Source organism: Rutilus rutilus (assembly GCF_951802725.1).
Source record: "Rutilus rutilus genome assembly, chromosome: 8".
NCBI lineage: Eukaryota > Metazoa > Chordata > Actinopteri > Cypriniformes > Leuciscidae > Rutilus > Rutilus rutilus.
In genome coordinates, this window is record NC_140222.1 from 9,457,410 (window position 1) to 9,484,618 (window position 27,209).

The window sequence follows — 27,209 nt, forward strand, 5'->3', positions numbered from 1 at the left end:
CAAAATACCCTAGCAACCACCCAAAATATCCTAGCAACCGCCTAGCAACCACCCAAAACACCCTAGCAACCACCCAAAAACCCTAGCAACCGCCTAGCAACCACCCAAAAGACCCTAGCAACCGCCTAGCAACCACCCAAAACACCCTAGCAACCACCCAGAATACCCTAGCAACCGCCTAGCAACCACCCAAAATACCCTAGCAACCGCCTAGCAACACCATAGCGACCACCCATAACATCCTAGCAACCGCCTAGCAAAAAACATTCTGGTCCAAACTTTCTCAAGCCAACTTAAAGTTTGTCTCGACGAACTTTCGCATCTAGTTATTATTATTATTCTGAGACTAAAAATTTCTATATGTAACTCCTCCTAGAGCTTTAACTCTACATACTCCAAACTCGGCTCAGACACTCAAACTTTTCTGACTAAGTGTGCTATCTATTTTCAGACTGATCGGACTTACGGTTTTCCTAAAAATGACGATCAAAACTCGAAAAAACTCATTCAAAAACTCCCATTGACTTACATTGGGGAGTTCTAAAAAATTCAAACCGACAAAAATTTAAATCTAAACACCTTGAAGACTAAACCAAACTGCCGTTCTATATACTATATGAGCCATTGAGACTCATTTAAACAAATAAACTCATCCATCTATCTACTTCAAACTACTTTAAACTTTAAACTATCTATCTATCTCTTTTTAACTAATCCATCTTTCTTTCTAACTTATCCATCTTTCTTTCTAATTAATCTATCTTTCTTTCTAACTAATCCATCTTTCTTTCTTTCTTTCTTTCTTTCTAATCTATCTATCTTTCTTTCTAACTTATTCATCTTTCTTTCTCTCTAATTAATCTATCTTTCTCTCTAACTAATCCATCTTTCTTTCTTTCTTTCTTTCTTTCTTTCTTTCTTTCTTTCTAACTAACTAATATTTCCTTCATTCTTTCTAACTAATCTATCTTTCTTTCTTTCTTTCTTTCTTTCTAACTACTCTCTTTCTTTCTTTCTTTCTTTCTTTCTTTCTTTCTTTCTTTCTTTCTTTCTAACTAATCTTTCTTTCTAACCTTTTTATCTTTCTAACCTATCTTTCTTTCTTTCTTTCTAACTAATCTTTCCTTCATTCTTTTCTAACTGATCTTTCTTTCTTTCTTTCTTTCTTACTACTCTTTTTCTTTCTCTTTCTTTCTTTCTTTCTTTCTTTCTTTCTTTCTTTCTAACTTATCCATCTTTCTTTCTTTCTAATTAATCTATCTTTCTTTCTAACTAATCCATCTTTCTTTCTTTTGTTCTTTCTTTCTTTCTTTCTTTCTTTCTTTCTTTCTAACCTTTTTATCTTTCTAACCTATCTTTCTTTCTTTCTTACTAATCTTTCCTTCATTCTTTCTAACTAATCTTTCTCTTTCTTTCTTTCTTTCTTTTTCTTTCTTTCTTTCTTTCTTTCTTTCTTTCTTTCTTTCTTTCTTTCTAACTACTCTTTTTCTTTCTTTCTTTCTCTTTCTTTCTTTCTTTCTAACTTTCTTTCTAACTAACTAATCTTTCCTTCATTCTTTCTAACTAATCTTTCTCTCTTTCTTTCTTTCTAACTACTCTTTTTCTTTCTTTCTTTCTTTCTTTCTTTCTTTCTAACTAATCTTTCTTTCTAACCTTTTTATCTTTCTAACCTATCTTTCTTTCTTTCTAACTAACTAATCTTTCCTTCATTCTTTCTAACTAATCTTTTTCTTTCTTTCTTTCTTTCTTTCTTTCTTTCTTTCTTTCTTTCTTTCTTTCTAACTACTCTTTTTCTTTCTTTCTTTCTTTCTTTCTTTCTTTCTTTCTAACTTTCTTTCTAACTAACTAATCTTTCCTTCATTCTTTCTAACTAATCTTTCTCTCTTTCTTTCTTTCTAACTACTCTTTTTCTTTCTTTCTTTCTTTCTTTCTTTCTAACTAATCTTTCTTTCTAACCTTTTTATCTTTCTAACCTATCTTTCTTTCTTTCTAACTAACTAATCTTTCCTTCATTCTTTCTAACTAATCTTTTTCTTTCTTTCTTTCTTTCTTTCTTTCTTTCTTTCTTTCTTTCTTTCTTTCTTTCTAACTACTCTTTTTCTTTCTTTCTTTCTTTCTTTCTTTCTTTCTTTCTTTCTTTCTTTCGAACTAATCTTTCTTTCTAACCTTTTTATCTTTCTAACCTATCTTTCTTTCTTTCTTTGTGTTAAATAATGCCAAGATCATGCTAAGAACTCTATAAAAACTCCATAGTAACCATCTGTGACAACTAACCAACCACTCAAAATACTTTAAACTACTTTTAAATACTTTAAACTTCAAACTACTTTAAACTTCAAACTACTTCAAACTAATTTAAACTTCAAACTAATTTAAACTTCAAACTTCTTCAAACTTTCTGGTCCGACTTTATCAAGCCAACTTAAAGTTTGTCTCGACGAACTTTCGCATCTAGTTTGTATTGGTATTCCTGCCGCGAGATGTTTCAAAAGTGGTGGGGACAATACAATATCGACCTTAGAAAATAGTGGTGGGGTCGTGGGGATATGTGACTCACCCGCAAATTACGCCTATCTCGGGGTTGCGGCGCGCACACTATGGTTAACCGAGTATTAACCGCTAAGGGCCTCGGTTAACGGTTAATGAAAAACTTGAAAACGTGCAGCCCTAGTTTTAACTTACATGTTGCCAGAGCTGTTGGAGCATATTTTTAATTTTTAAATGAAATAAATCTGGGAAGAACTGTATATACTGTATTTTGTAAGATAACAGCCTTCCCCAACTCATTCTGACATCAATCAGGTGGTTCAAGCTGTTGTAAAATAATAAAGTAGAATCCAATATTGTTCATTGTCATAAATTCACACTAACAAAGTTGATTTTATTACACTAAAATCAAGTTAATATGTGTTTGTCCTCTAGACATTTGAAACAGTGTGTTTATGGACTAGCCTTCATGTCTGTCCATAACCCTGATTAATGTTTTTAATAAAGACAAGGAGGGATGAGTAAAAAAATAAATAAAAAAAAGGTGGTAATTTTACCATAAAACTGCCAAAAGCAGTTTTAACATAGTAAATAGTTTCTGGCATAATTAAAGGTATAGCGGAGGATCTTTCCGAATTTTAGATAAGAACCGCCCTCTCCACTTTTTGAAAAAATGCACATGCGCAACACCTGCTCCCGAGAGGGAACGCCTATTAAACGTGTGCGAGGTTCTCCTCGTGCACGCTCTGTTTACAAGTTGCTGTCGGCATCGCTCATACAAGATTACTTTACAAAAGAAGATTTGCACTTTTTCTCCAAATAGCATGCCAAACTTTACCTGTCGAGTAGAAACTTCGCGACTGAGGCATCAGTGGGAAGCCCAACCTGTGTTTTCAGCGCACGCCATCGTGTGAAACAATCTCCCAAAAACACTCTGATCTTGTTTCTCTCTTCTGAGGCCTTTCTCTTCTTCTCATACAGTTCGTACAAACTTTTTCTCTTGCGACCCTCAGACATTTTCAAAGGACCCGGTGAAACTGCGAGCTTCAATGAATGGCTTAGCTCTAGCTCACCACACATAAACACCTGAAAGTGCGCATGCGCAGAAAGCGAAAACTAAGGGACGAGCACGTACGACGGCCTTACGTAAACATATCACCAGAATGATTGACACTTAGGTGGACCAATAGTTTAGACTACCCACCCGGAAAAAGAAAATCCTCCGCTATACCTTTAATAAATTATAAATTCTATAGATTCTTAGAAATAAAATCGTCATTTAATATTGGATCTTTTCATCTAATACCACTTTACCACAGTTTGTAACAAATGATTCAATGTCAGTTTAGTTCAGTTATTTCTGATAACAATAATCAACTATATGCATTACACAACATCAAAGCTTCAGAAAGCTGTCCAGAGGGCACTGTACGTGCTGAAGAAGATCCAAGAACAAAAAGCATTTTTTCAGTTCTCCATTATTTACACATTCTGTCAACTGTCACTGCCACTCATTCAAGCACTGTTTGTCAGTCAATCTACATAGTCCTAAATTTAGCATAATGCTAAATGCTCGTTGTGTACCAGTCAGCATACATAGGCTACTCACCTCTAAACTTTCTAGCGATTTGCACTTTGCTTCTACATCAACTTTTGATTACTTTGAATAGATTTAAAACAATGCTTATGCAAAAATAAACAGATTCGATTGGAAATAAAATAATAGATATCATCCATGTTTAAAAAAGCGAATCAAAATAATAGGACCTTCATATTTCTCACCTGTCCTTCTTCAATTCGATCATGGTGACACGATAGCCTCAGAAAGCTGTCTAAAACTATCTGACACTTAAAACAGTTATTAACCTACGAAAGAATGTATGTATTTCTTTCGCGAGTGAAATGATCAACACCTCTCCTTCTTTTATACCGGAAAAGGGATTGTAACAAATAAATGTCTTACCATACACGAGCGAAACACACACTGTGAGGAAAACAAAGTAGAGCTTCATTTTCACTGCTGTCCTTCTGAAAAAAATAATGTAGATTTGGTTGACATAATAGCAATTATGTTCTCTTCACTACTACACAATCGATTACGGAAGTTAAAAGCGAAAGTATACATCTATTACAGCATTTGACCACTAGAGGAGCACACGATAAACGTGCCTGGATGTGCTTATAGGCAAACATCCCTTTTCTTTTGCTGAGGGACTGTTCGTTTTTTATTTAAGGGGCCACCGGAGGAGTTTTGATACCTGTTGTCAAAAAAGACATGACCCTCCCTTCGCCAGCAATAAATTTTTCTATGACCCTCCAAAATGATTGTGAAAAAAGGCATGACCCTCCCCGATAATTTATTGATTAGCCTACTTCTGTAGGCTACTGGTTTGCGCTTGGCAGATGTTCAGATAGCCATTGTTTGTTTGTTTTTAAACCATAAACTCTTGCTTTCTCATCTTACTAGGGCTGTAACGATAGACCAAATCTACGATTCGGTTCGTATCACGATTTTTGATTTTAGATTTGAAAAAAAAATCATGTTTTCGGTGCTGATGCGGTGTGACTCGTTCAACAAGTGGGTGGCGCTGCCAACAAAGCATCTAAAAGCTGTCACAAAGAACCGGCAAAAGTAATGATTATTAATATGTCAAATATAGCAAGGAGACATTTTGCCAGAGGAGAACTGGCCCCCGACTGAGCCTGGGTTTTCCCAAGGTTTTTTTTTTTCTCCATTAGGTCACCTGATGGAGTTTTAGGACACCATTAGGTCACTTGATGGAGTTTTTCGGTTCCTTGCCACTATTGCCTTTGGCTTGCTCAGTTGGGGATATTTTGGGGATATTTAATTTTATTTTATCAATCAATAAATTCAGAAACAAACCTTGTTGTATTATTTTAATTTAATACTGTGAAGCTGCTTTGATACAGTATTGTGAAAAGCGCTATACAAATATACCTGACTTGACATTTTAATTGTTTATTAATAAACAAGTGTTTTCTGTGTCGACTGCAAAGATGAAGTTGACGATGCGTCGCGCGATCTTCTCAGAACGCGCCAGAGAGAAATGCACATTTCATAAGCAGAAAGCAGTCTGTTTTCCTTCGTTTTGAATTGTTCTGTTTAAAAGTAGACATTTCAAGCTTTCTATATTTCTCAGGTCTGTGAGGCAAGTAGCATAGCCTACCTTACGCTGAACCTTTCGGTTAATTTATGAGACAAGAGTCCAGTTCACTCGCCCGCGCCTCCGTGTCATGATTATCTATTTTCTACTATATTTACTTCTTATTTATTAAATCCAGATGAAACATTGATTAAAATTAAGATACAATTAATAAAAAAACGAAATTCACTTTAAAGAGAGGCTTTGTGCTTTCTGTTTGAGGTCTCTGTGAAATTTTTAAAGTCACTTTCAGAGCAGTCATGTCCGTAATGGAGAACTGTCACGCCTGTAACATTTTTTTTTTTTTTCTCACATAAATGCGAACACGAAAAATAAAATAAAAATAATATTTTATGTTCTGTGGAGGCCGATCTTTATTCATCCGGTGGGTATATATCTTTTGGTTTGCACAGTGTAATTCATAGAATTACTAAAAAATATTTGGTAACACTTTATATTACGACCCGCAAACAACTTCGTAAGTAAACCGAAATTATGGTGTACGTTTCTGTAATTATAGTGTACTTCCGTGTAGGTATAAGGGAACAATATGTTAAGTTTTGGGTAATAAAGGGGTAACAAGCAGATATACAACCTGCAAAGAACTTCGTAAGTAAACCGAAATTACGGTGTACGTTTCTGTAATTATAGTGTACCTCCGTGTAGGTATAAGGGAACAATATGTTAAGTTTTGGGTAATAAAGGGGTACAACCAGATATACAAGCAAATTATTTATAATGTAATTATTTTAAAACGAACAGGTACCTATTCTGTTAATATATTCCAGGCAAAAATTGTACGTCTGTTGTATATAAAAGCTTTTATCACATTTCTGGAAAAATATGTTCTTGTGCAATGTAGTTACAGGGTAATTTTGACATCTGTGGGTTGTAAATTATATATATATTTTTATCATACTGTGCTTACATACAGCCATATATATATATATATATATATATATATATATATATATATATGGCTGTATGTAAGCACAGTATGATAAAAATTTAATCTGAAACAATTTTTTAAACAGCTGATTTCGAAAAACATTGGCAATGCTATTTATTGGCTTTTCTTACTAAACTACTTAACATTTAGCCCCCCAAAAAAAAATTCTGCTATGACTTTAATTTAGAACGTTCCATGTAGTACTTAGTACTTACCTTATCACATTGTATGCAATGCCACTTAAATGTCAGGGCAAATTTACTGTGTAATTAAAAATTTTTTTTTATTTTTTTTATAAGAGTAGCTTACCTTTCTCTGTAATTACTGTGCAAATAGTGTTGTTTCGTATTGTTACATAGTAAGTAGTGTTTGTTACCCGTTTCAACTGTGAATTTACAGGGTAAGTGTAACTCCTGCGGGCTGTAAATTAAAGTGGCGCTTGTTACCCCCTTGTTCTGTGTATTTACAGGGTAAGTGTAACTCCTGCGGGCTGTAAATTAAAGTGGCGCTTGTTACCCCCTTGTTCTGTGTATTTACAGGGTAAGTGTAACTCCTGCGGGCTGTAAATTAAAGTGGCGCTTGTTACCCCCTTGTTCTGTGTAGTTACAGGGTAAGTGTAACTCCTGCGGGCTGTAAATTAAAGTGGCGCTTGTTACCCCCTTGTTCTGTGTAGTTACAGGGTAAGTGTAACTCCTGCGGGCTGTAAATTAAAGTGGCGCTTGTTACCCCCTTGTTCTGTGTAGTTACAGGGTAAGTGTAACTCCTGCGGGTTGTAAATTAAAGTGGCGCTTGTTACCCCCTTGTTCTGTGTAGTTACAGGGTAAGTGCAGTAAATATACAATAAAGGATCCAATTTAATTTCTGACTTTTATTTTACAAAAACATTTCAAAACACTTTTTCATCTTAATAAAACATTGTCTTTTCTACAGTATACTCAAACAACAAAGTAACACATTATACCCCCCAACCCCTTTATTTGCTTCTCTTGCTTTTCTTCTTCTTTCTTTTCTTGCTCTTCTTTTTCTTAACTTCCACTGGGGACTCTGAAGTTGAGGAGTTGATGGAGTCCCATTGGTCTTGCTGCACAGCAAAAATATGAATATACAGTATATACATGCTCTTAGCAAGCTACACCTTCAATTTTAAGTTGTCGAACAATCCTCCACTCTAAAACATTTTGTGACACCTGATATTACTGTAGTAACTGTAATTTTGAAGAAAACACATTTTGGTGAAGTTTGAGGCAGATCATGGGGGGGTTGTGATATTTTATAGTGATAATGACTGTAGTGCAGCAGAAAATGTTTTTAAAAAAGGCATAGTTCTGACAGCAACAAAAAAACAAAAAAGCATGAAACACAAACATGAGGGCTGTGCCACTATAGGAACAGCATATCTTTGTGTCATTGCAGATGGGACAGCAGACTTCATCTTTTCAATTTCCTTTTTCAAAAAATCACACTCATCTTTGAGCAAGGTGATCTCTGCTTTAAGAGTGATAATCTTATCTTTGAAAGAAAGAAAGAAAGAAAGAAAGAAAGAAAGAAAGAAAGAAAGAAAGGTTAGACGTTTAAATTTTACTCCTGCCCTACTCCAGGGCTTATACTTGTGACCACTTTCCTATTTTTTAAAACATCAAATTGAAGAACTAAACATCACTGGTACTGTACATTATAAATGCACTTGTTAAAGGATTAGTTCACCCCAAAATGAAAATTTACAACGGACAACGGTAACAAACATTGGTCACCATCGTTAAGTCCAAATCAATGCAGTTTCAAAAGTATTTTAAGTGTTTAAACGGGCTGTACGCGATCACAGCTGAAGAAGAGGTTGTTATCTAGCGAAACGATAGGTCATTTAAAAAAAAGGAATATATAATTTATAGACTTTTTACCTTCAATAGTTCGGATTGAGCTGATCAACAAACGAACAGGGAACTACGTCATCACGTTGAAAGGTCACGCCTGCGCCGGCAATACTATTTGAACTACTAATGCGCCTTTCACACAGGACGCGGTATGCGCGGCGCTTGCCGCTGGGTTCAGCGTTGCCCTTCAGATACAACGCGATTTTATATACTTTAATATCTGAATCAAAACAAGAATCATGAAGTCAGCTCTTTTTTAGAATAAAACATTTATTCAAACATTAAACCTGAAACTAAAAAACAAATTATATATATACACACTACTAGCCGTTCATCCATTTTGATTTCCGTGCTTGTTTGGATCCCCCGATTCTATTGGCCGCGCTGGTAATCGTCACAGAGCGCAGCGGCAAAAGTTGAACTATTTTGAACTTTGACCGCGGCGTGCGCGTGAGCACGCCAATGATGCGCACCGCTGCGCTTGCGCTTTGGTCGACGCAGCAACAAAACGTCCTTGCGCGGCGCAGGCCATTGAAATGAATGGGTTTTATAGCGCAGCGCCGCGCATACCGCGTCCTGTGTGAAAGGCCCATAACTTATTCATATTCATCAGAATGTTATTCATATACTATTCATATTTATATTCACTGAATACTATTTCTATATATATAATCGCAAACAATACTATTTGAATTATCCTCCTACGTACGGTCGCATTGTAAACAGTGGGGCGGTACTTCGGCCGGCGCAGGCGTGACCTTTCAACGTGATGACGTAGTTCCCTGTCCGTTTGTTGATCAGCTCAATCCGAACTATTGAACTATTGAACTATTGCCACAGCCCTCAGGTTTGTGTTTCATGCTTTTTTGTTGCTGTCAGAACAACTATGCCTTTTTAAAAAACATTTTCTGCTGCACTACAGTCATTATCACTATAAAATATCACAACCCCCCCATGATCTGACTCAAACTTCACCAAAATGTGTTTTCTTCAAAATTACAGTTACTACAGTAATATCAGGTGGCACAAAATGTTTAGAGTGGAGGATTGTTCGACAACTTAAAATTGAAGGTGTAGCTTGCTAAGAGCATGTATATACTGTATATTCATATTTTTGCAGTGCAGCAAGACCAATGGGACTCCATCAACTCCTCAACTTCAGAGTCCCCAGTGGAAGTTAAGAAAAAGAAGAGCAAGAAAAGAAAGAAGAAGAAAAGCAAGGGACGCAAATAAAGGGAAGGGGGGGGGGGGGGGGGGGGGGGGTATAATGTGTTACTTTGTTGTTTGAGTATACTGTAGAAAAGACAATGTTTTATTAAGATGAAAAAATGTTTTGACATTTTTTTGTAAAATAAAAGTCAGAAATTAAATTGGATCCTTTATTGTATATTTACTGCACTTACCCTGTAACTACACAGAACAAGGGGGTAACAAGCGCCACTTTAATTTACAGCCCGCAGGAGTTACACTTACCCTGTAAATACACAGTTGAAACGGGTAACAAACACTACTTACTATGTAACAATACGAAACAACACTATTTGCACAGTAATTACAGAGAAAGGTACTCTTATTAAAAAAACTAAACAAAAAACTTTTAATTACACAGTAAATTTGCCCTGACATTTAAGTGTTATTGCAATACAATGTGATAAGGTAAGTACTAAGTACTACATGGTACGTTTTAAATTAAAATCATAGCAAAAACAAATTTTTTTGGCTTAACGTTAAGTAGTTTAGTAAGAAAAGCCAATAAATAGCATTGCCAAAAAGTTTAATATACAACCCACAGATGTCAAAATTACCCTGTAACTACATTGCACAAAGACATATTTTTCCAGAAATGTGATAAAAACTTTTATATACAACAGACGTACAATTTTTGCCTGGGATATATTAACAGAATAGGTATCTGTTAGTTTTAAAATAATTACATTATAAATAATTTGCTTGTATATCTGGTTGTACCCCTTTATTACCCAAAACTTAACATATTGTTCCCTTATACCTACACGGAGGTACACTATAATTACAGAAACGTACACCGTAATTTCGGTTTACTTACGAAGTTCTTTGCAGGTTGTATATCTGCTTGTTACCCCTTTATTACCCAAAACTTAACATATTGTTCCCTTATACCTACACGGAAGTACACTATAATTACAGAAACGTACACCGTAATTTCGGTTTACTTACGCAGTTGTTTGCGGGTCGTAATATAAAGTGTTACCAAATATTTTGCCACCTAAAAGTTAACGATTTTTTGTGTCACGTCACGTGTATTTCCCTCATATTAAATATAAAACGCATGTGTAGACTGATATTTTTCTAATGTCTTGACTCCTTTCAGACGTTTCAAAATATTGGTATTAAATGCATTTTCTGAGAATTTAGATTTCAAGTTTTGACTGCAAACGTCCATAACACTGGAATCGCCCAATTTTAACGAATTTATCCTCAACTAGTTTTTGTGGTGTTGGTCTACGTATTTTATTAGGCTATGTTAACTTAAATAATACTAATAATAATTTAAAGATGTGGTAGCCCTACATCTTACACATCGTGGAAACAAAATAAGAAAAGAAACTATAATATGGTAGTATCGCGCTACAGCGCACATTCTATCAGCTGCAGTTCTGCCCTCAGTCCCAATACTGTAAAACTCGACGACGTTCACATCACATGTTAATGCAGCGGTAGAGTTACACTCACAGACAGGACACTGTGCACTTATTCGCAATCACAAAAGTTCATTATTTGCTCGTGCTTTAAAGCTTTGCCGGGTAAACATTTCTTTGGCATTCTGTTCTGACCAACACAGTCACTTTTTCTAAGCGCGAACTGAAGTGAGTTTTGAACAGCGCCAAACTGGATTTTTGTTGGGTCAGACCCATCTTGATATCGAAGGGGGGCTGATAACGCGAGATCAACATGGAGCTAAATGGAAAAAAATAGCACCAAACAAGCCACTTTGAAATGTTGCTGTTTTCATGAATATAAAAGTTGGGTGACCCTAAAAAAAGTTGGATGACCCTCCCCTCAACAAAGAATAAAAACAGGGGCGTCATGCAAGCCACAATCTGAGACGTTGCAATTGTTTTCTGACGGGTGATATGGATCATGTTAGGAGGGGTCAGGGGGTTTCTCCCCCTGAAAATGTTTACATTCTGGCTGCTAAACATACCATTTCAATGCAGTTTGGGAGGGACAGAAATACCTTAACGGAGCTAGCAGCAACCCTCCTCTATCTGAGGACTAAGTTAAAGTATCTATTTTGTAAGTTGTAAAAGACAGGTTGATGAAAGAACTGTAAGCTCAAATTCAAAAGCTTTTGAAGTCTACTTCATTAAAGCATGTTTACACACACACTTACTGTACGCCTACTACACATGATTTTAAAAACAGTACCATTGCAGTTTTTATGTTATGATTTTAAATTGGTATGTGACCTAAGAACGATCTTACATTAAAGGTACATAAAGGTGCTGAGGTCTGACTTTGTGGTGCTCTGAAATTAAGTTATTTTAATATTAATATGTGATGAAGGACTTTGAAAGAAGTTTGACAGATTTCAGTGCTGAATAAGGTTAACACTACCCCGTTTATTTGAAAATGGTTAATATTTGACAGAAATGTAAAAAAGTAATCAACGATGCCTTGATAACGTTAGGCTGGATTTTGCAGTTAGCCTACAACAAATTTAACACCCTCGTTTCTATGAAACTGAAAACAATTGAACCAGCTGGAGACTTTGACACAAGACAAAACAGAACAGATGTTTCAAAACCGATCAGATAACGTTACTATGTCTTTGTATGGCAGTAACATTAGCCAACTAGTTTACGGTTAGACTAGGCTAGCTATCGATAACGTTACACTGACACAACTTAAGTTAATGCTCTGAATTCGCAGCTAATATCAAATCCATAACTTTTTGATCAAGTTAAAATTTCCAGGTCAACCACAAATAATCCCACTACCTTTTAATATCATCCGATAACTAATTCAATGCCGATTTGTTGCTTTGCCCACTACCACTTCAAGACCATCTGTAAAACATTGCCAGCTCAACGTGCGAGACGAGTGAGTTGCTTGAACATACACAGCAAAGATTCTAGAGCGCTACGCGCGTATATACGCTCTAGATTTGATACACAGACACCATATTAGGAAAAAGGGCTGATGCTGACCGATTTATTACACATCCAGAAGAATATATTTGAGTCGTTATAGGCTCTGGTATATTATGGAGCATAATAGGAATAAAGTTGTGACAAAAAAAAATTATCAGGGAGGAAAAATCTGAGGGGGCACTTTGAATGGGCATGACGCCACTGAATAAAAAGACATGACCCTCCCCTATTTTCCTCCGGTGGCCCCTTCCATATATACCGAATGGTCCCTTATATTTGAGTTTTTAATGTCCATTACCTTTTTATTTTTTAAAGAAAATAATACATTACCACATAACTGCAGTTTGTAACAATTACTACTTTATTTATTTTTATTTATTTATATATAATTTATTTAACCAGGTAAATACCATTGATATCACTATCTCTTCTTCCAGGGAGACCTGGTCAAGACGGCAGCACATAGAGTTTCACACAGAGATAATCATAAAAATCAGGACCCACCCCATCGGAGGGTTACCCCGATGCAATGAGCCTTACAATGTAATTTATTGAGTTGATTTATCTGCTTTTTAATATGGCTCTGGTCATTAGAGCTTTTTAGATTGATGGGTATATGGGTAGCTTTTTTATTTTTAATTTTTTTAGATAAGGTATAATCTGCGGTCTGGCCTTCATGGCTTACTATGGCAAGCCGTTTTAACATTTAATCCTTACTAGTCCCTATTTTCATGCTACTAGTATGCCTACTTATTTTTTAGAGATTAGTATCTATTCCATTAAGTGCTAGTACTTATTCATTAGCTACTAGTGCTTATTCATTAGCTACTAGTGCTTATTCTTTAGCTACTAGTGCTTATTCTTTAGGTACTAGTACCTATTAAAAATACACTAGTACTTATTCATTACAGTGCCTATTAAAGTCCCACTCCGATCATATTTTGAGCTATTTTTAAACATTCTCAGTGGTCTTTAAATGATGATTATGCCGTTTTTAGCCAAAATCACAAAACCTGTGCCGTTTTCTGGGACTTTGCTTCAGCAGAGCGGCAGTAGCTCATTAGCAATTCGCCTCTGCGTTGTGGGCGGAGCCGTTGGCACGGAGACGACCCTCCCCCTCGTTCACACCGCCGCCGATTTGAGCTTCCGAGAAAACGGAGGAGAAGCTGATCATCGCCGTTGCTGGGTTTCCTATCATTATCGGATTAATTGCAGTTTAACCATCAGAGTGAAAGTTTATCATTTGCATGTGTTTTTAAGTCCTGCCAGTTTAACAGGGCGCGCTTGACAGGGCATATAAGAACGCAGAGAGATGACAGAGAGAGAGAGAGCCTCGGCCGCGCGCGCGCACTCACTATTAATAATAATAAATAATAATGTGACCAAAACGGTTATACAAATGCTGTCATTATAAAAGGTTTCTAGTGTCAATGTATTGCTTGTTTATTTTGTTTACTTTTCATGGTGTGACACTTCTCTTCTCCCATGATCGAACATAGAATGCTGCTACGTCAGAGCGGCCAAAGCGTCAACAAGCTTCCTCGTACTTTTTGACAAGCGTCCTTGACAGGGCGGCCAGAGCTTCTTTGCCGCTCAAGTCGGCGGCGGTGTGAACGTACAGTTAGCATTGCAACCCGCTACCGCACATAGGTGTTGATCCGCCATCGTCTTCTCTACTCCTCAGAACCTGAGCCGCGCGGGCGGGGGCGGAGGGGAGTATGAGCTTGTGGCACCGCCCAGTGGAGTTACTACGTCACAACTCCAGTCTATTTTAGCTGGCATTTTAGCGTCTGCTACTGATTCACAGCCATTTGAATGCAGAAATACTCAGAAATACAACTTTGAACTTATTTTTCTCAAGATATGTCCTCTAACATCAGAAAAATGCCACAAGAACATGTTAACACCTAGAAAAACATGATTTTCATCGGAGTGGGTCTTTAAACTAGTACTAGTACTTATTCATTAGCTACTAGTGCTTATTCTTGTATGGCAAGCCGTATTAACATTTAATCTTTAAAACTTACTAGTATCTATTTTCATGCCACTAGTACTATTTTTTAGATACTAGTATCTATTCCATTAAGTACTAGTACTTATTCATTAGCTACTAGTACTTATTCAATAGATACTAGTACCTATTTATTAGATACTAGTATTTATTCCAAATGTTACTAGTAAGATTTTTTATTTTACTAGTAAGATTTTTAATTGAACTCTCCAGTGGCCGTTCTGACTGGTCATAACATAAGACGAGTAAAAAAGCAGTTGTGACTAGTAAAATAAGAATAGTTACTAGTAACAATTACAAAACATACTAGTATCTAATTAATAGGTACTAGTATGACTTAGTACTAGTTAGGGTTGGGTTCCGAAACCCGGTTCCAATAGGGAACCGGTTCCGACGTAAACGGTAGTAACCCGAATAAGAACAAAACTTTCGGTGCCTGACGTTTTTTACCGCCCCCTATAAAACATCTCGCGGCACGAATGATCCAATAATAAAACATCTCCAGTTAACCAGCAGAGCATTCATTTAGTTCGTTTGTTAAATAAGAGATGATCTAGCGCTGAAATGTGTTTTTTTAAATCAAGTGATCAAAGTGCTCGTTGCCGCTGCGATCAGTGGCGCGGATACAGTGTTTTCTCTTGGCTCCCGCACACCGCACTGTCTTCACTCGGACGCGCGCTTCAATACGTTGTGGAGATCGATCTATTTATGAGGCGCTGTCTATATGATTATGTGCGCGGAGAGTTTGTGTGTGCGTGCTCGCGTCTCAGATGAGTATGTGCGTGGAGAGTTTGTGTGTGTGTGTGTGTGTGTGTGTGTGTGCGCTTGCGTCTCAGATGAGTATGTGCGCGGAGAGTTCCGCGCGTCTCGTGTGTGTAGAGTTTGCGTGTGTGTGCGTGAGCATTGTGCATTTCATATGTATTAGTTTTGAGCATTCAGCAGTATACATGTACGTGTGACTGTATATGCAAGGGTTTCATATGTGCGTGAATGAAGTTTGATTTAAGCCCTAGACGGCGCCTCATATCTATTCGTTCTGGTGAAATCTCAAAATATAATGGACACAAAGTGTCCCTGCTTGATATACAACCACTGATGAGCATAATCGGTTTAAAAAAAAAAAAAAAAAAAAAAAAAACTACGAATGCGGATTAGAACCCAAAACCTCTGACACGCTTGACTAAAGTTCAAGTTCAGCTGCCAGTGTTCCTCTTCGGGTAAGTCTAGTATTTTAATGCCAACTGCAAATCTTGCATATCAAGTATGAAGTATATCAATATCAAGTATATTTATATGAGGCTATACTGTGTGTGTTAAATATTTCTGCTCAGTGTCAGATATTTCTCTGTTTTGTAAAAGTCATAATATGAGAAGACAAAATTTTGATCTTAACTCAAGTGTTTTGTGCTACATCAGTAGCCTTTTAAAGGGCACAATTTTTCATTTAATCAGAAAATCTTTTTCAGAAAATCACACACAATTTTTCATTTAATCAGAAATCAGAAAATCTTTTTCAGAAAATCTCACACACACACACACACACACACACACACACACACACACACACACACACACACACACACACACACACACACACACACACACACACACACACACACACACACACACACACACACCTTTGTGGGGACTCTCCATTGACTTAATGGTCTTTATACTGTACAAACTGTATATTCTATCTCCTTACACTAACCCTACCCCTAAACCTACCCATCACAGAAAACTTTCTGCATTTTTACATTTTCAAAAAAATATAATTTAGTATGTTTATTAACCCATTTCCCTCATGGGGACCGCTGGCTGGTCCCCACAATGGAGGTGATCTCAGGTTTTACCATCCTTGTGGAGACATTTGGTTCCCACAATGTAATATAAACCAAAACACACACACACACACACACACACACACACACACACACACACACACACACACACACACACACACACACACACACACACACACACAGAGAGGTATTTATTTATTTTTTGATAAAGTGTGTGCGGTTTAGTTTTCTTAAGTACCGTTTCAAGAACCGTTTAAGCACCGGAACCGTTTGAAAAATACCGAGTAGGTACTGGTATCGGATAAAACCCAACCAATACCCAACCCTAGTACTAGTATATAGTACTAGTATGTAAAAAATAAGTACTAGTACCTAATAAATAACTACTAGTATCTAATAAATACGTACTAGTCACAATTGGAATACATACTAGTCAGAACTGAATAGTTGATATCTGATTGACAAATCCCCATAGAAGTCAATGGCAAAAAAAAAAAAAGTCACTAGTAACAAAAGAATAGTTACTAGGCAGTATTGAAATAAGTACTAGAATCTAATGAATAAGTACTAGTAACTATTTAATAGGTACTAGTATCTAATGAATAAGTACTAGTATCTAATGAATAAGTACTAGTATCTAATAATAAATACTAATATCTAATGAATGAGTACTAGTATCTAATAATAAATACTAATATCTAATGAATAAGTACTAGTACCAATTTAATAGGTACTAGAATCTAATGAATAGGTACTAGTGTATTTTTAATAAGAACTACTATCTAATGAATAAGCACTACTGTATCTATCAAAGCAATGGAAAGTTTCAAAATGCTTTGTTTCTCCAACCACTAAACAAGACTGCCCAGGTGACTTTTTGAAAAGACAAGCACAGGGTCATTTATAATAAGTAGACTACTGTAGGCTATGTTAGTGAAGAAATGTCTTTGCACTCACACTGTGTCCCATTGTGAAAGACACTATAATATTTAGACAATGCCCCCTCAAGGACATCAGGACTGCCAGCATTGAATGACTGACGTTGCAATAAAAACATGTTTTGATTTTTCTCATGTTTTCCAGCTTCTCTCCCTGTTCCTGTCACCAGAAGAGACTCATCATCAGGATAGTCAAAATGTGAACATAACATCACTGAACTCTGTCAAACATGTGCAGGTACCTCAGTGGTCATGTGAGTTTTATTATTATTATTATTATTATTATTATTGCTAATTTAGAATGCATTAAAGAAAGTTGCTGTCAGAATAAGCTTGTTGAAAATCTAGTTTGTGTTTTAACATTGCTCAGTTTCTTCAGAAGGCCACGCCCCCTGCTGGGCTGCGATTGGTCGTCACTGCGCTGATCTTCTGGTCAATGACGTCAGAGCTGCAAGAGGTTAAACAGAAAACAGAAGAGATGTCATACATTTTGTAACATATATTGCAGTTTTAATCCGTAGCCTGATAATGTAATAATATACAGCCCTAAAACATATATGACACAATTACGACAATGACAATGATAGTTATCTAACTCTCTGACTCTGACACTACAACTGCTTCTACTACTCCTGACAACATCCACGAGGTGGCGCGTGTTTGTCATTAGTCATTTTCACATAAACAACACAAGCCTCGAATCGCGGCTTCATCTGGCACGCCCTTTTTTTCTCGACACAAGCTTCGACGCCTCGGTTCAAATGTTACATCAATGACAGAACGGGGAGGGGCCAGCAAGACGATGACGACGTCTATGCGATACACCGAAGCAGTTTGTTTAGTGTGAATTGATGGATTTTTTTCTAAATCGTTTACATAGATGGGCCTATTTGAGGTGTAAAGCAAATTTATCCGTGCAGCTTTTAGTGGGCAAGAATTATTGGAACGTTGGAGTGGTAAAAGAAGCACTGATGAATGATACACCACAAAAATCTATTAATTTTATTGTTCATTAAAAAAGAAAAAAGAAAAAAGGGGGTAAATAGTGTCAAATGAATCTAAATTATTTCTAATTTTACATTTTAGATAAACTTTCTAATGTTAATAAATGTAGAGAAACAGATAAACTTTACATAAAATGAACATAAAATTACCTAAAAAGCATTAGACTACCTACAAAAAAAAAAAAAAAAAAAAAAAAAAGAGTTTGAAATTCAGTTTATGCTGTGGAATCAAAACTGATATTGAGAATTGTGAAACCATGATATTGTTACTGTGAAGTATAGTTGAGATTTTGGTCATATCGCCCATCCATATTCTTTGCTAGAGAGCAGAAAAGGTTTCCACAGTTCGTCTCACTATAGTATCTGTAGGAGTATCTGTAGGTGATGCTTACCCTTTTTAGAGCTCCTGAGGCGACAGTGAAATCACACCAACTGAAGCTATAAACACCAGCAGAACAGCAGAAGATATTCCTGCTACAGCACCTGAAGATAGACCTGAACCTGGATCAGCTAAAGACAGACAGTCATTATTGTGCAAGTCAGTCTGACAGTGAGGTTTTAACATTTTCATTGGATTTATTCTCTAATATAGACATCATTACAGGTCCAAAGTGAAGGCATGAAGATTTATTCCTTTATTAAAGGGATTATTCATCCAAAATGTTTAATTCTGTCATCATTTACTCACCCTCATGTAGGTCTTTCTTTAGTTGCTCTAGTGGACAAAAAAAAGTTCTCTTTATTCTATTTGGAATATATTCCCTTTTTCAATAGTACATTGCAAATATACAAACACCTACAGTATGTCACTTTCATTGTTACAGTACTCTGCTACTTTTTGGAGATCCACTGGACTTTTACATCAGCCCTAAAAGTACTCTTTTTGTGAAGAAAAAGACGATAGGCCTACTTTAGAGTGTGTAGTAGGCGGAATTAACAAAGATAAATTAAGAAATTAAGTTTACTTAATTATTCAGTAAAACAATATGTTATTGTGAATATTATTGTTACTTGTTCAATGTTGTTTGTTGCTGTTATTTGATTGTGTCAGTGTATTATTCGCTGACTTTAGCTAGCTTCTTTGCACAAAGAACAACAGTGACGAAACTCGTTTGTCCGTTTAGGGCCACTGTAGACACGTTATGGCAAGCCTATTTAACATTTAATCATTTAAACCGACTAGTCTCTATTTTCATGCTACTAGTACTTATTTTTTAGATACTATCTATTCCATTAAGTACTAGTACTTATTCATTAGCTACTAGTGCTTATTCTTTAGCTATAGTGCCTATTCTTTAGATACTAGTGCTTATTATTTAGGTACTAGTACCTTTTTAAAGATACTAGTACTTATTCATTAGATACTAGTTCTTATTTATTAGACACTAGTACTTATTCATTAGTTACTAGTACTTATTATTAGATACTAGTACTTATTCATTACATACTAGTACTTATTCCAATAGTGACTAGTAACTATTCTTTTGTTACTATAGTAACAAAATTATTTTTTTTGCAGTTGACTTCTATGGGGATCTGTCATTCAGATATCAACTATTCAGTTCTGACTAGTATGTATTACAATTGTGACTAGTACATATATATTAGATACTAGTACATATTAAATAGATACCAGTACTTATTCATTAGCTACTAGTACTTATTCAATAGATACTAGTACTTATTCTTTAGATGCTAGTACTTATTCATTAGATACTAGTACCTATTAATAAGATACTAGTACTTATAAATTAGCTACTAGTACTTATTCAATAGATACTAGTACCAAAGGGTCATGAAACCCTAAACCAAATTTTCTGAGATTTTAACAGAGGTATACAGTAGGGCTGTTGGAACGAATTCCGAAATTCGAATATAATTCGAATATTAAAAAAATCAATACTATTCGAATGCTGAAGTTCCTATTCGAATATTGCTTTTTTATGTTTTTTTTTTTTTTTTAAATGCAATCTTGCCTTTCTCGCCGCCTTGGCACACACATGTGAAAATTAAATGCTTTTGTTTCGTCTGATAAACAATAAAGTTTTTGAATCGTAACACAATTGTGCACGTTATCCACGCTGTATCATCATAACAACTGTCAAAAGTCGCGGAGAGGAATGTTTCCACGGTAACGGAGATCAACAATTTGATTCTCAGTCCACACTACAACGTGAAAACGGCGTCTTCAAATATATCCACTTTGGAGTGCGTTTTCATTAATAAAAACGCCGTCTCATTGTGGACGGTAGGCCAAAACGGAGAGGAAAATATACGTTATTTTTTTTATGACAACTTACAACCTGACAAGCTAGGCGATCTGTCCGAGGAACCGCCGCTAAAACAGGCAAGAATTACTTATGTTCTGCCTCTCTCTCTCTCTCCTCATCACGGGGCTCAACTGCTACCAGATGTCCGCCAAAAGGCAATAACTACGGTGGCCGAGAGGTGCAAAACAAATCACAATTACAAAAACAAAATAACAATTCAGAAAACAAAATAACAATTCAGAAAACAAAATAACAATTCAGAAAACACAACGACAATTTAGAAAACAAAATAACAATTCAGAAAACACAACGACAATTCAGAAAACACAACGACAATTCAGAAAAAAACGGAAAAGGTAGGTATATTTTGAGAATGACGTACTTATCGCTGAATGGACGAGATACCTGTCAATCAAGCCAGAACCGGAATCAAGCGATACTGTCTGGAAGTACCGGTAGAAACAAATCGTACCCATCAACGTGCCATGGAGCAAAGTTCGGTCCCGTGGAGTGATAGGTACGCCTAACGAATCTACGACGTGTCCTTGTTCTGTCCCTGGTGGGTTGAGATCTTGCAGCAGCCGCATATGTCATCACGTTTAACACGCAACTTCTGCAGAAGTACTAACCACATTGTCCAGTAGCCGAACAACTGTCCTGGTCGACGCAGCTTTTAATGTCGTGGTATGTCGAAAAATGAAATAAAAGAGAGCATTGCAGTGATGGCTTCTTTGTTGGTGTATTTACTCAGAATGAAGCATAAGAGAATATGCATAACAAAAGCTCAAAACATACATTCTCAACATGTATATCACTTTTTTTTACAGTAATGACCGTTGTACACATAAGTGACTTTAAACATTCCATCACACTAGAAGGAAAAATATTATCAACAAGCTATTTAACACTCTCTGTGCAGTTCTCATGCTCTAGCTAGCCCCAAAATGACGTGTGGCAGCTTGTAGTGAGTAACACTCTAATCTCATGCTTTTTACAAACAAAATAAGACCGAAACAACATCATGTACTCTCATACACTCAAATAACATCGACATAGCATGACCAGTTATAATGACTAGCGGGCTATCGCGCTAATCGCGAAACACTCATGCTAACCATGTGCTCAGGCATACTAAACTCATGACACACTATTAATATAGTAAATATTATGTGGTATGTCGCCACTCGCCAGCATGTCCACAATCACGGCACATGAATGTCCTTCTTCAAAGTAAAGTTTAATGTGTTCTATTTTCGCATTATTGCATAGCAAAACAAAGTTGATCACAAATTTCTTGATTGACAGGTATCTCGTCCAATCAGTGATAAGTACGTCATTCTCAAAATATACCTATCTTTTCCGTTTTTTCTGAATTGTCGTTGTGTTTACTGAAATGTCGTTGTGTTTTCTGAATTGTCGTTGTGTTTTCTGAAATGTCGTTGTGTTTTCTGAATTGTCGTTGTGTTTTCTTAAATGTCGTTGTGTTTTCTGAATTGTTATTTTGTTTTCTAAATTGTCGTTGTGTTTTCTGAATTGTTATTTTGTTTTCTGAATTGTTATTTTGTTTTTGTAATTGTGATTTGTTTTGCACCTCTCGGCCACCGTAAATAACAGACAAACTGACGGTTTATCTGTGAAGATATGAGACCGATCAACATCATGCATTGGCGATCCATAAGACTGTGTAATGTCGTAAATATTAATAATAGGATGAATTTGAGCATTTAATATTCGAATATTATTCGAATATTAAATAAAATAAGGAATGGAATTCGAATAGTATTATAGAGGAAGATTGACAGCCCTATATACAGTATGTGTTGAACACCATTGAAGACAATGTAGCATCGTTAGATTTAATAGTAGGGGGAAAATTGTTAAATTTGAGTTTTTTTCCGCTATTTTTGTCTTCCGGGTTTAAAATCTTCATCGTGTCCCAGAGCACTATAGTACTTTGATGACTCATCGGTGTCTCATAATTATTCATGACTGAGTTTTCTTATCCAATGAGAAGACACTGCCTCTTAATTATTCATGACACCACGTGGAACTTTCCAATGACAGACATGTCAAACTGTGATATCACAGTAGATGACAGAGGCAATGATGGGACGCGTGTTTGTTTTTGTGTTGCAAAAGTTGCAGTGCATCTTTCCCCGCGATGCTGCCCGGGCTGGACTCTGACTGCGGGCGGTTGGTTGGCCATCAACCACGGACACATCTAATTCTAAACTATGTGTGTGTGTGTAGCAACCAATCAACGGGAGATTGGTGGACTTCAGCCTTGTACACCAATGCAGGTAGCGTCTTGCGAGTGATGCGGTCCCGAGGACTTTTCTATTGCTTCCGAGGTGTGTGTGTTAGTGATGGCCGGTTCGTGAACGAATCGTTCTTTTGAACCGGTTCTTTTTAGTGAACTGGTCGAACCAGTACACTAAATCGGACTGAATCGTTCGAAACAGTTCGCGTCTTGCGTCAGCGCTGATCCACAAGTTAAGTTACTCACTTTCGGACATGAGTCCTGACTGTCCCTTCGACTCAAAATAAACCAATATCCCGGAGTAGGCATATATGTTACTCCAGTAAATCCAACAGTTCACTGAACTGACATATGTTGTGCTGAGAGAAGTGATGAGCACGAGCAGATACTGAGCATGCGCGCACTACCGAACGTACAGGTACAGCGGTTCTCGGATCACCAGTACAGAACTGTGAACTGTTTCTTTCGGACGCGTTCGATACGGAGAACCGATGAGCTGATGAGCTGAGCATGCGTGCAATTTTTTCAGAGGGACGAAATGCATGTTTCTTAAGTATTTTATTGAACATCAAGAAGTGTAACAAAATAAAACATGTTAGAAACATGTTTATCACATAGGCTACTGCCTTTTCACTGTATTATTTTAAAGATTGGAAACAATGAATGGATTATAAAACTAAACATTTATTATTATACTAAAACATTATTTTCAGGAACAGATAATTTAATTTCTAAGTAAGGTGATATACGTTTTTGACGTAGCCTAAACTCTTTCCAAGGTTTTAAAGGGTGCAAATGTTTATAATGTGTTAATCAAAACATAACGTAGCCTATTAAACATACTGGAGACATGCATCGAGTTTTTAGTTTTGTCGACTGATTTAGCCTAAGGTTTCAGTAGTTTTCAGCTCACACACAGGCATGCTACGGTTCTCGAGTCAAGAACTGGTTGTTGCAGCAGTTCTCGGATCACCAGCACAGAACCGAGAACTGTTTCTTTCGGACACGTTCGATACGGAGAACCGATGAGCTGGAGAGACTGCGCATGCGTGATCGCACCGTCTCTGAACCGAACTTTCTTTTGGCCAACTGATGCTGTGTTTATATACTGTCTGTGCTGTGCTGTTACATGAGCACGGGTGATCCAATGACTTGAATGAGGGGCCGAATTCGGCGAAATGTAAGTTTATTTAATTGCAAATAAAATAAAAATGATGAAGACCAGTTTATTCACTTTAAGACATGTAAAACATCCGCGTTTGCGCATTGCCTTAGGCCTACTACAGGGTTCATTTTCAAAACGTAAATGTAAGAAACCTATCCAAGATGATTATGACGATGAGTACTGAAGTTATGATTACATATGCCTTTATTTGAATGTATATTTATACGCCCGGATGATAGAATTGACGTCATTACGTGATGACGTAAAAGAACTGGTGAACCGGTTTTTTGAACCGGTTCATTGAAACGAACTGTCCGAAAGAACCGGTTCGCGGAAAAGAACCGGACTTCCCATCACTAGTGTGTGTGTGTGTGTGTGTGTGTGTGTGTGTGTGTAAAATGTAACCCTGACCATTTTACTTGCCTTTTGTTAAATAATCACTCGTTATTAAAATTTAGATATTATGCTTAGTTTGTGCAAATTTCTATGTCATTGTCCATCTTTATTATGTGGGTTTAAGGGGGCGCGTAGGCTATGTACGGAACGTTTTTTTTTTTTTTTTAAGCGGAAAATGTATTATTTTCAAATATATGCATTTATAGTGTGTATATAAACAAATATATATTTTATAATGGCATAATTATACATATGCATGTACATTTATATGTTTTAATAAGGTGTCAGTGTATTTCATTAGATTTGAACTTTGCCAGCTATAAAAAAATCTAGCATTTCCTCGTTTTACTGCTGACTTTTAGTGACAGTCTTGTGTACTGCCGTGAGGTGCTACTGGATGCATCTAGGCCACTGACTTTGACCACACCCACACCCACACCCACTCCCCTCCCTTCTTCTCACAGCCACCATGCCCATTTAAAGGTGAACTAAGTAACTTTTTTACCTTAACTGAACAGCTTCGGAGTCATTGGACTGGTTATATTACTTATTTCGGGTTGAATGGTGGTCGTTTCGCACCCCCCTGGTGCCCGTGAGCGGAAAATACGCACTTGTAACTTTGAGCCGGCGGGCTGCCGGCCGCCGCGTCAGGAAGTCTCACGTGATATCAGGTCTCGCGATGTAAACAATTACTTTACGGCCAAAATAAATCTGCTAAAATGCTGTCATTATTGCGCTCCCTCACTCTGTTCGAACCCGAATGAAGAAGACGTTTTAAAGAATGTTCCATCTGCTTTGATGTTGTTGATCTACTAGCCTCTGGTGTCTGAGAATCACCAATGAGTTTTTACAACAGTGTTGTCAAATATCTATTCCGAAGCTGTGGGGGGAGCTCTAGAGAGAAACCTGCGAGCAAAAAGCGAGAATACAGCGAAGAAATCCCGAAGCTACTGAGTGCTGCTTTAAGTTGCATTTTTCAAAACGATTGTGAGCTAGACTTGAGCTGAAAGAGGGGGGTGTCATGACCCTTTAAATAGATACTAGTACTTATTCAATAGATACTAGTACTTATTCCTTAGATACTACTTATTCATAGTATCTTATTCATTAGATACTAGTATATATTAATTAGATACTAGTACTTATTTAATAGATACTAGTACTTATTTATTAGATACTAGTATTTATTCCAAATGTTACTAGTAAGATTTTTAATTGAACTCTCCAGTGGCCGTTCTGACTAGTCATAACATAAGCCGAGTAAAAAAGCAGTTGACTAGTAAAATAAAAAATCTTACTAGTAATATTCGGAATAAATTCTAGTATCTAATAAATAGGTATCTATTGAATAAGTACTAGTAGCTAATTTATAAGTAGTATCTAATTAATAGGTACTAGTATATAATGAATAAGTACTAGTATCTAAAGAATAAGTACTAGTATCTATTGAATAAGTACTAGTAGCTAATGAATAATACTAGTATCTACTAGTATCCATACACGTCGATGTAAGGACACTCGCGGTGTGTGTAGATAGAAATGCTGCCCTACAAAGGCAAAAGACCTTAAGTCGCTAGAGTGTGGAACTGAGAAAAATGACTTTAAAGATTTTTAGTTGTCTCGCCAAATTAATTATAGGTAGGACACTGGAAATCTGGCAAATAGATGTTTTAGTAATGGAAATTATATACATAAAAAAATCTTGAGCTCAAACTTGACTTTTGACCACTATTTTAAAGTTACTGTACTCTGCCTTTGTATTGTCAGCAAAAAGTGAGAAGTCATGCCAAGGCAAAAGGCAGTAACTTCCACATTATCAATATTTAGTTGCTGATCACCATTAACAAAATCATTATAGTAACACCTGTATAAAATCTAGTGATCATGGCATTTTTTTTGTATGATTTACAATTATTTATAGCCATCTACTTATTGCTATCCTGTGCTTTGGTTGCATTCTGATGGCATTATTAATACATTTGACATTACCTCCTATTAGTCCAGCGTTGACTCGACCGCGTTTAGGGCGGGGCTGAAGGCGAAGTTTTGGTACTCTGCCAGCTAGTTTGCCGAGCTTTAATTCTTGGTTGTATTCATCTGATATGGCAATGTGTAACGTTTTTCTGTCAACTCTGCATAATCCTTCGCGATCGATATTGCACATTTGTCGATGGAGCAGACCATACTAAATGTTCTGACCGCTCTGAGGACATCAGAAGTTAGAGCGACTGATGGCAGCTGTACAAAGTACACAGGCTACACCGTAATTTTAATTTTAATGGACATTAAAACAAAGGCAGATAACCGTACAATCTGGTAGGTAGCATTATTTGATTGAACACCGGCACAGTAACTTCATATTGACGCGCGGCTAAACAAAGGCAGAACACCGTAACTCGTACTTTGAGCGTTCCAAAACAAAGGCAAAGAGCCGTAACTGATGTTACGGTGTTCTGCCTTGGTTTCTCACGGGCTTTTGGAAGTTACTGTTAAGACAAATCATTATTTTTTCGATAAAAAAACGGAATTGATTCAAGATACTTATCCAGATGATAAAGAAGGTCTTGAATGTGCCAAAAATATAAATAACTCATTTTCGACCAAAAACGAAGTTACGGTCTTTTGCCTTTGCACGGCAGAATGGCTCATTCTAAGGTAATAAAAACATAACGGTTCATTCAGTACGATTTTTATACACCACTGAAAACATAGTTATGTATATGATATTGCATTTCTGTCAACAGATCCACCTAAATATT

The 27,209-nt window shown here is 36.5% G+C and overlaps 1 protein-coding gene across 4 annotated transcripts in view; it reads right to left on the minus strand.

Annotated features, from left to right (window-relative positions):
- The window catches only part of LOC311294941 (uncharacterized protein), a 60,822-nt gene that overhangs the window by 29,594 nt on the left and 4,019 nt on the right, over window positions 1-27,209 (minus strand). For 3 of the 4 annotated variants that reach the window (XR_014628147.1, XM_084416057.1, XM_084416056.1), the window contains exon 1: window positions 4,451-6,084. Coding sequence is in view for 3 of the 4 variants with exons in the window: in XM_084416057.1 (XP_084272183.1) it covers window positions 4,451-4,499 (49 nt within the window). In the remaining variant the exon portion in view is untranslated. Of the gene's footprint in view, window positions 1-4,450; window positions 6,085-17,716; window positions 17,804-18,751; window positions 18,870-19,047; window positions 19,075-27,209 lie in introns of those variants that run through there. The other variant, XM_084416055.1, reaches the window with a different exon arrangement.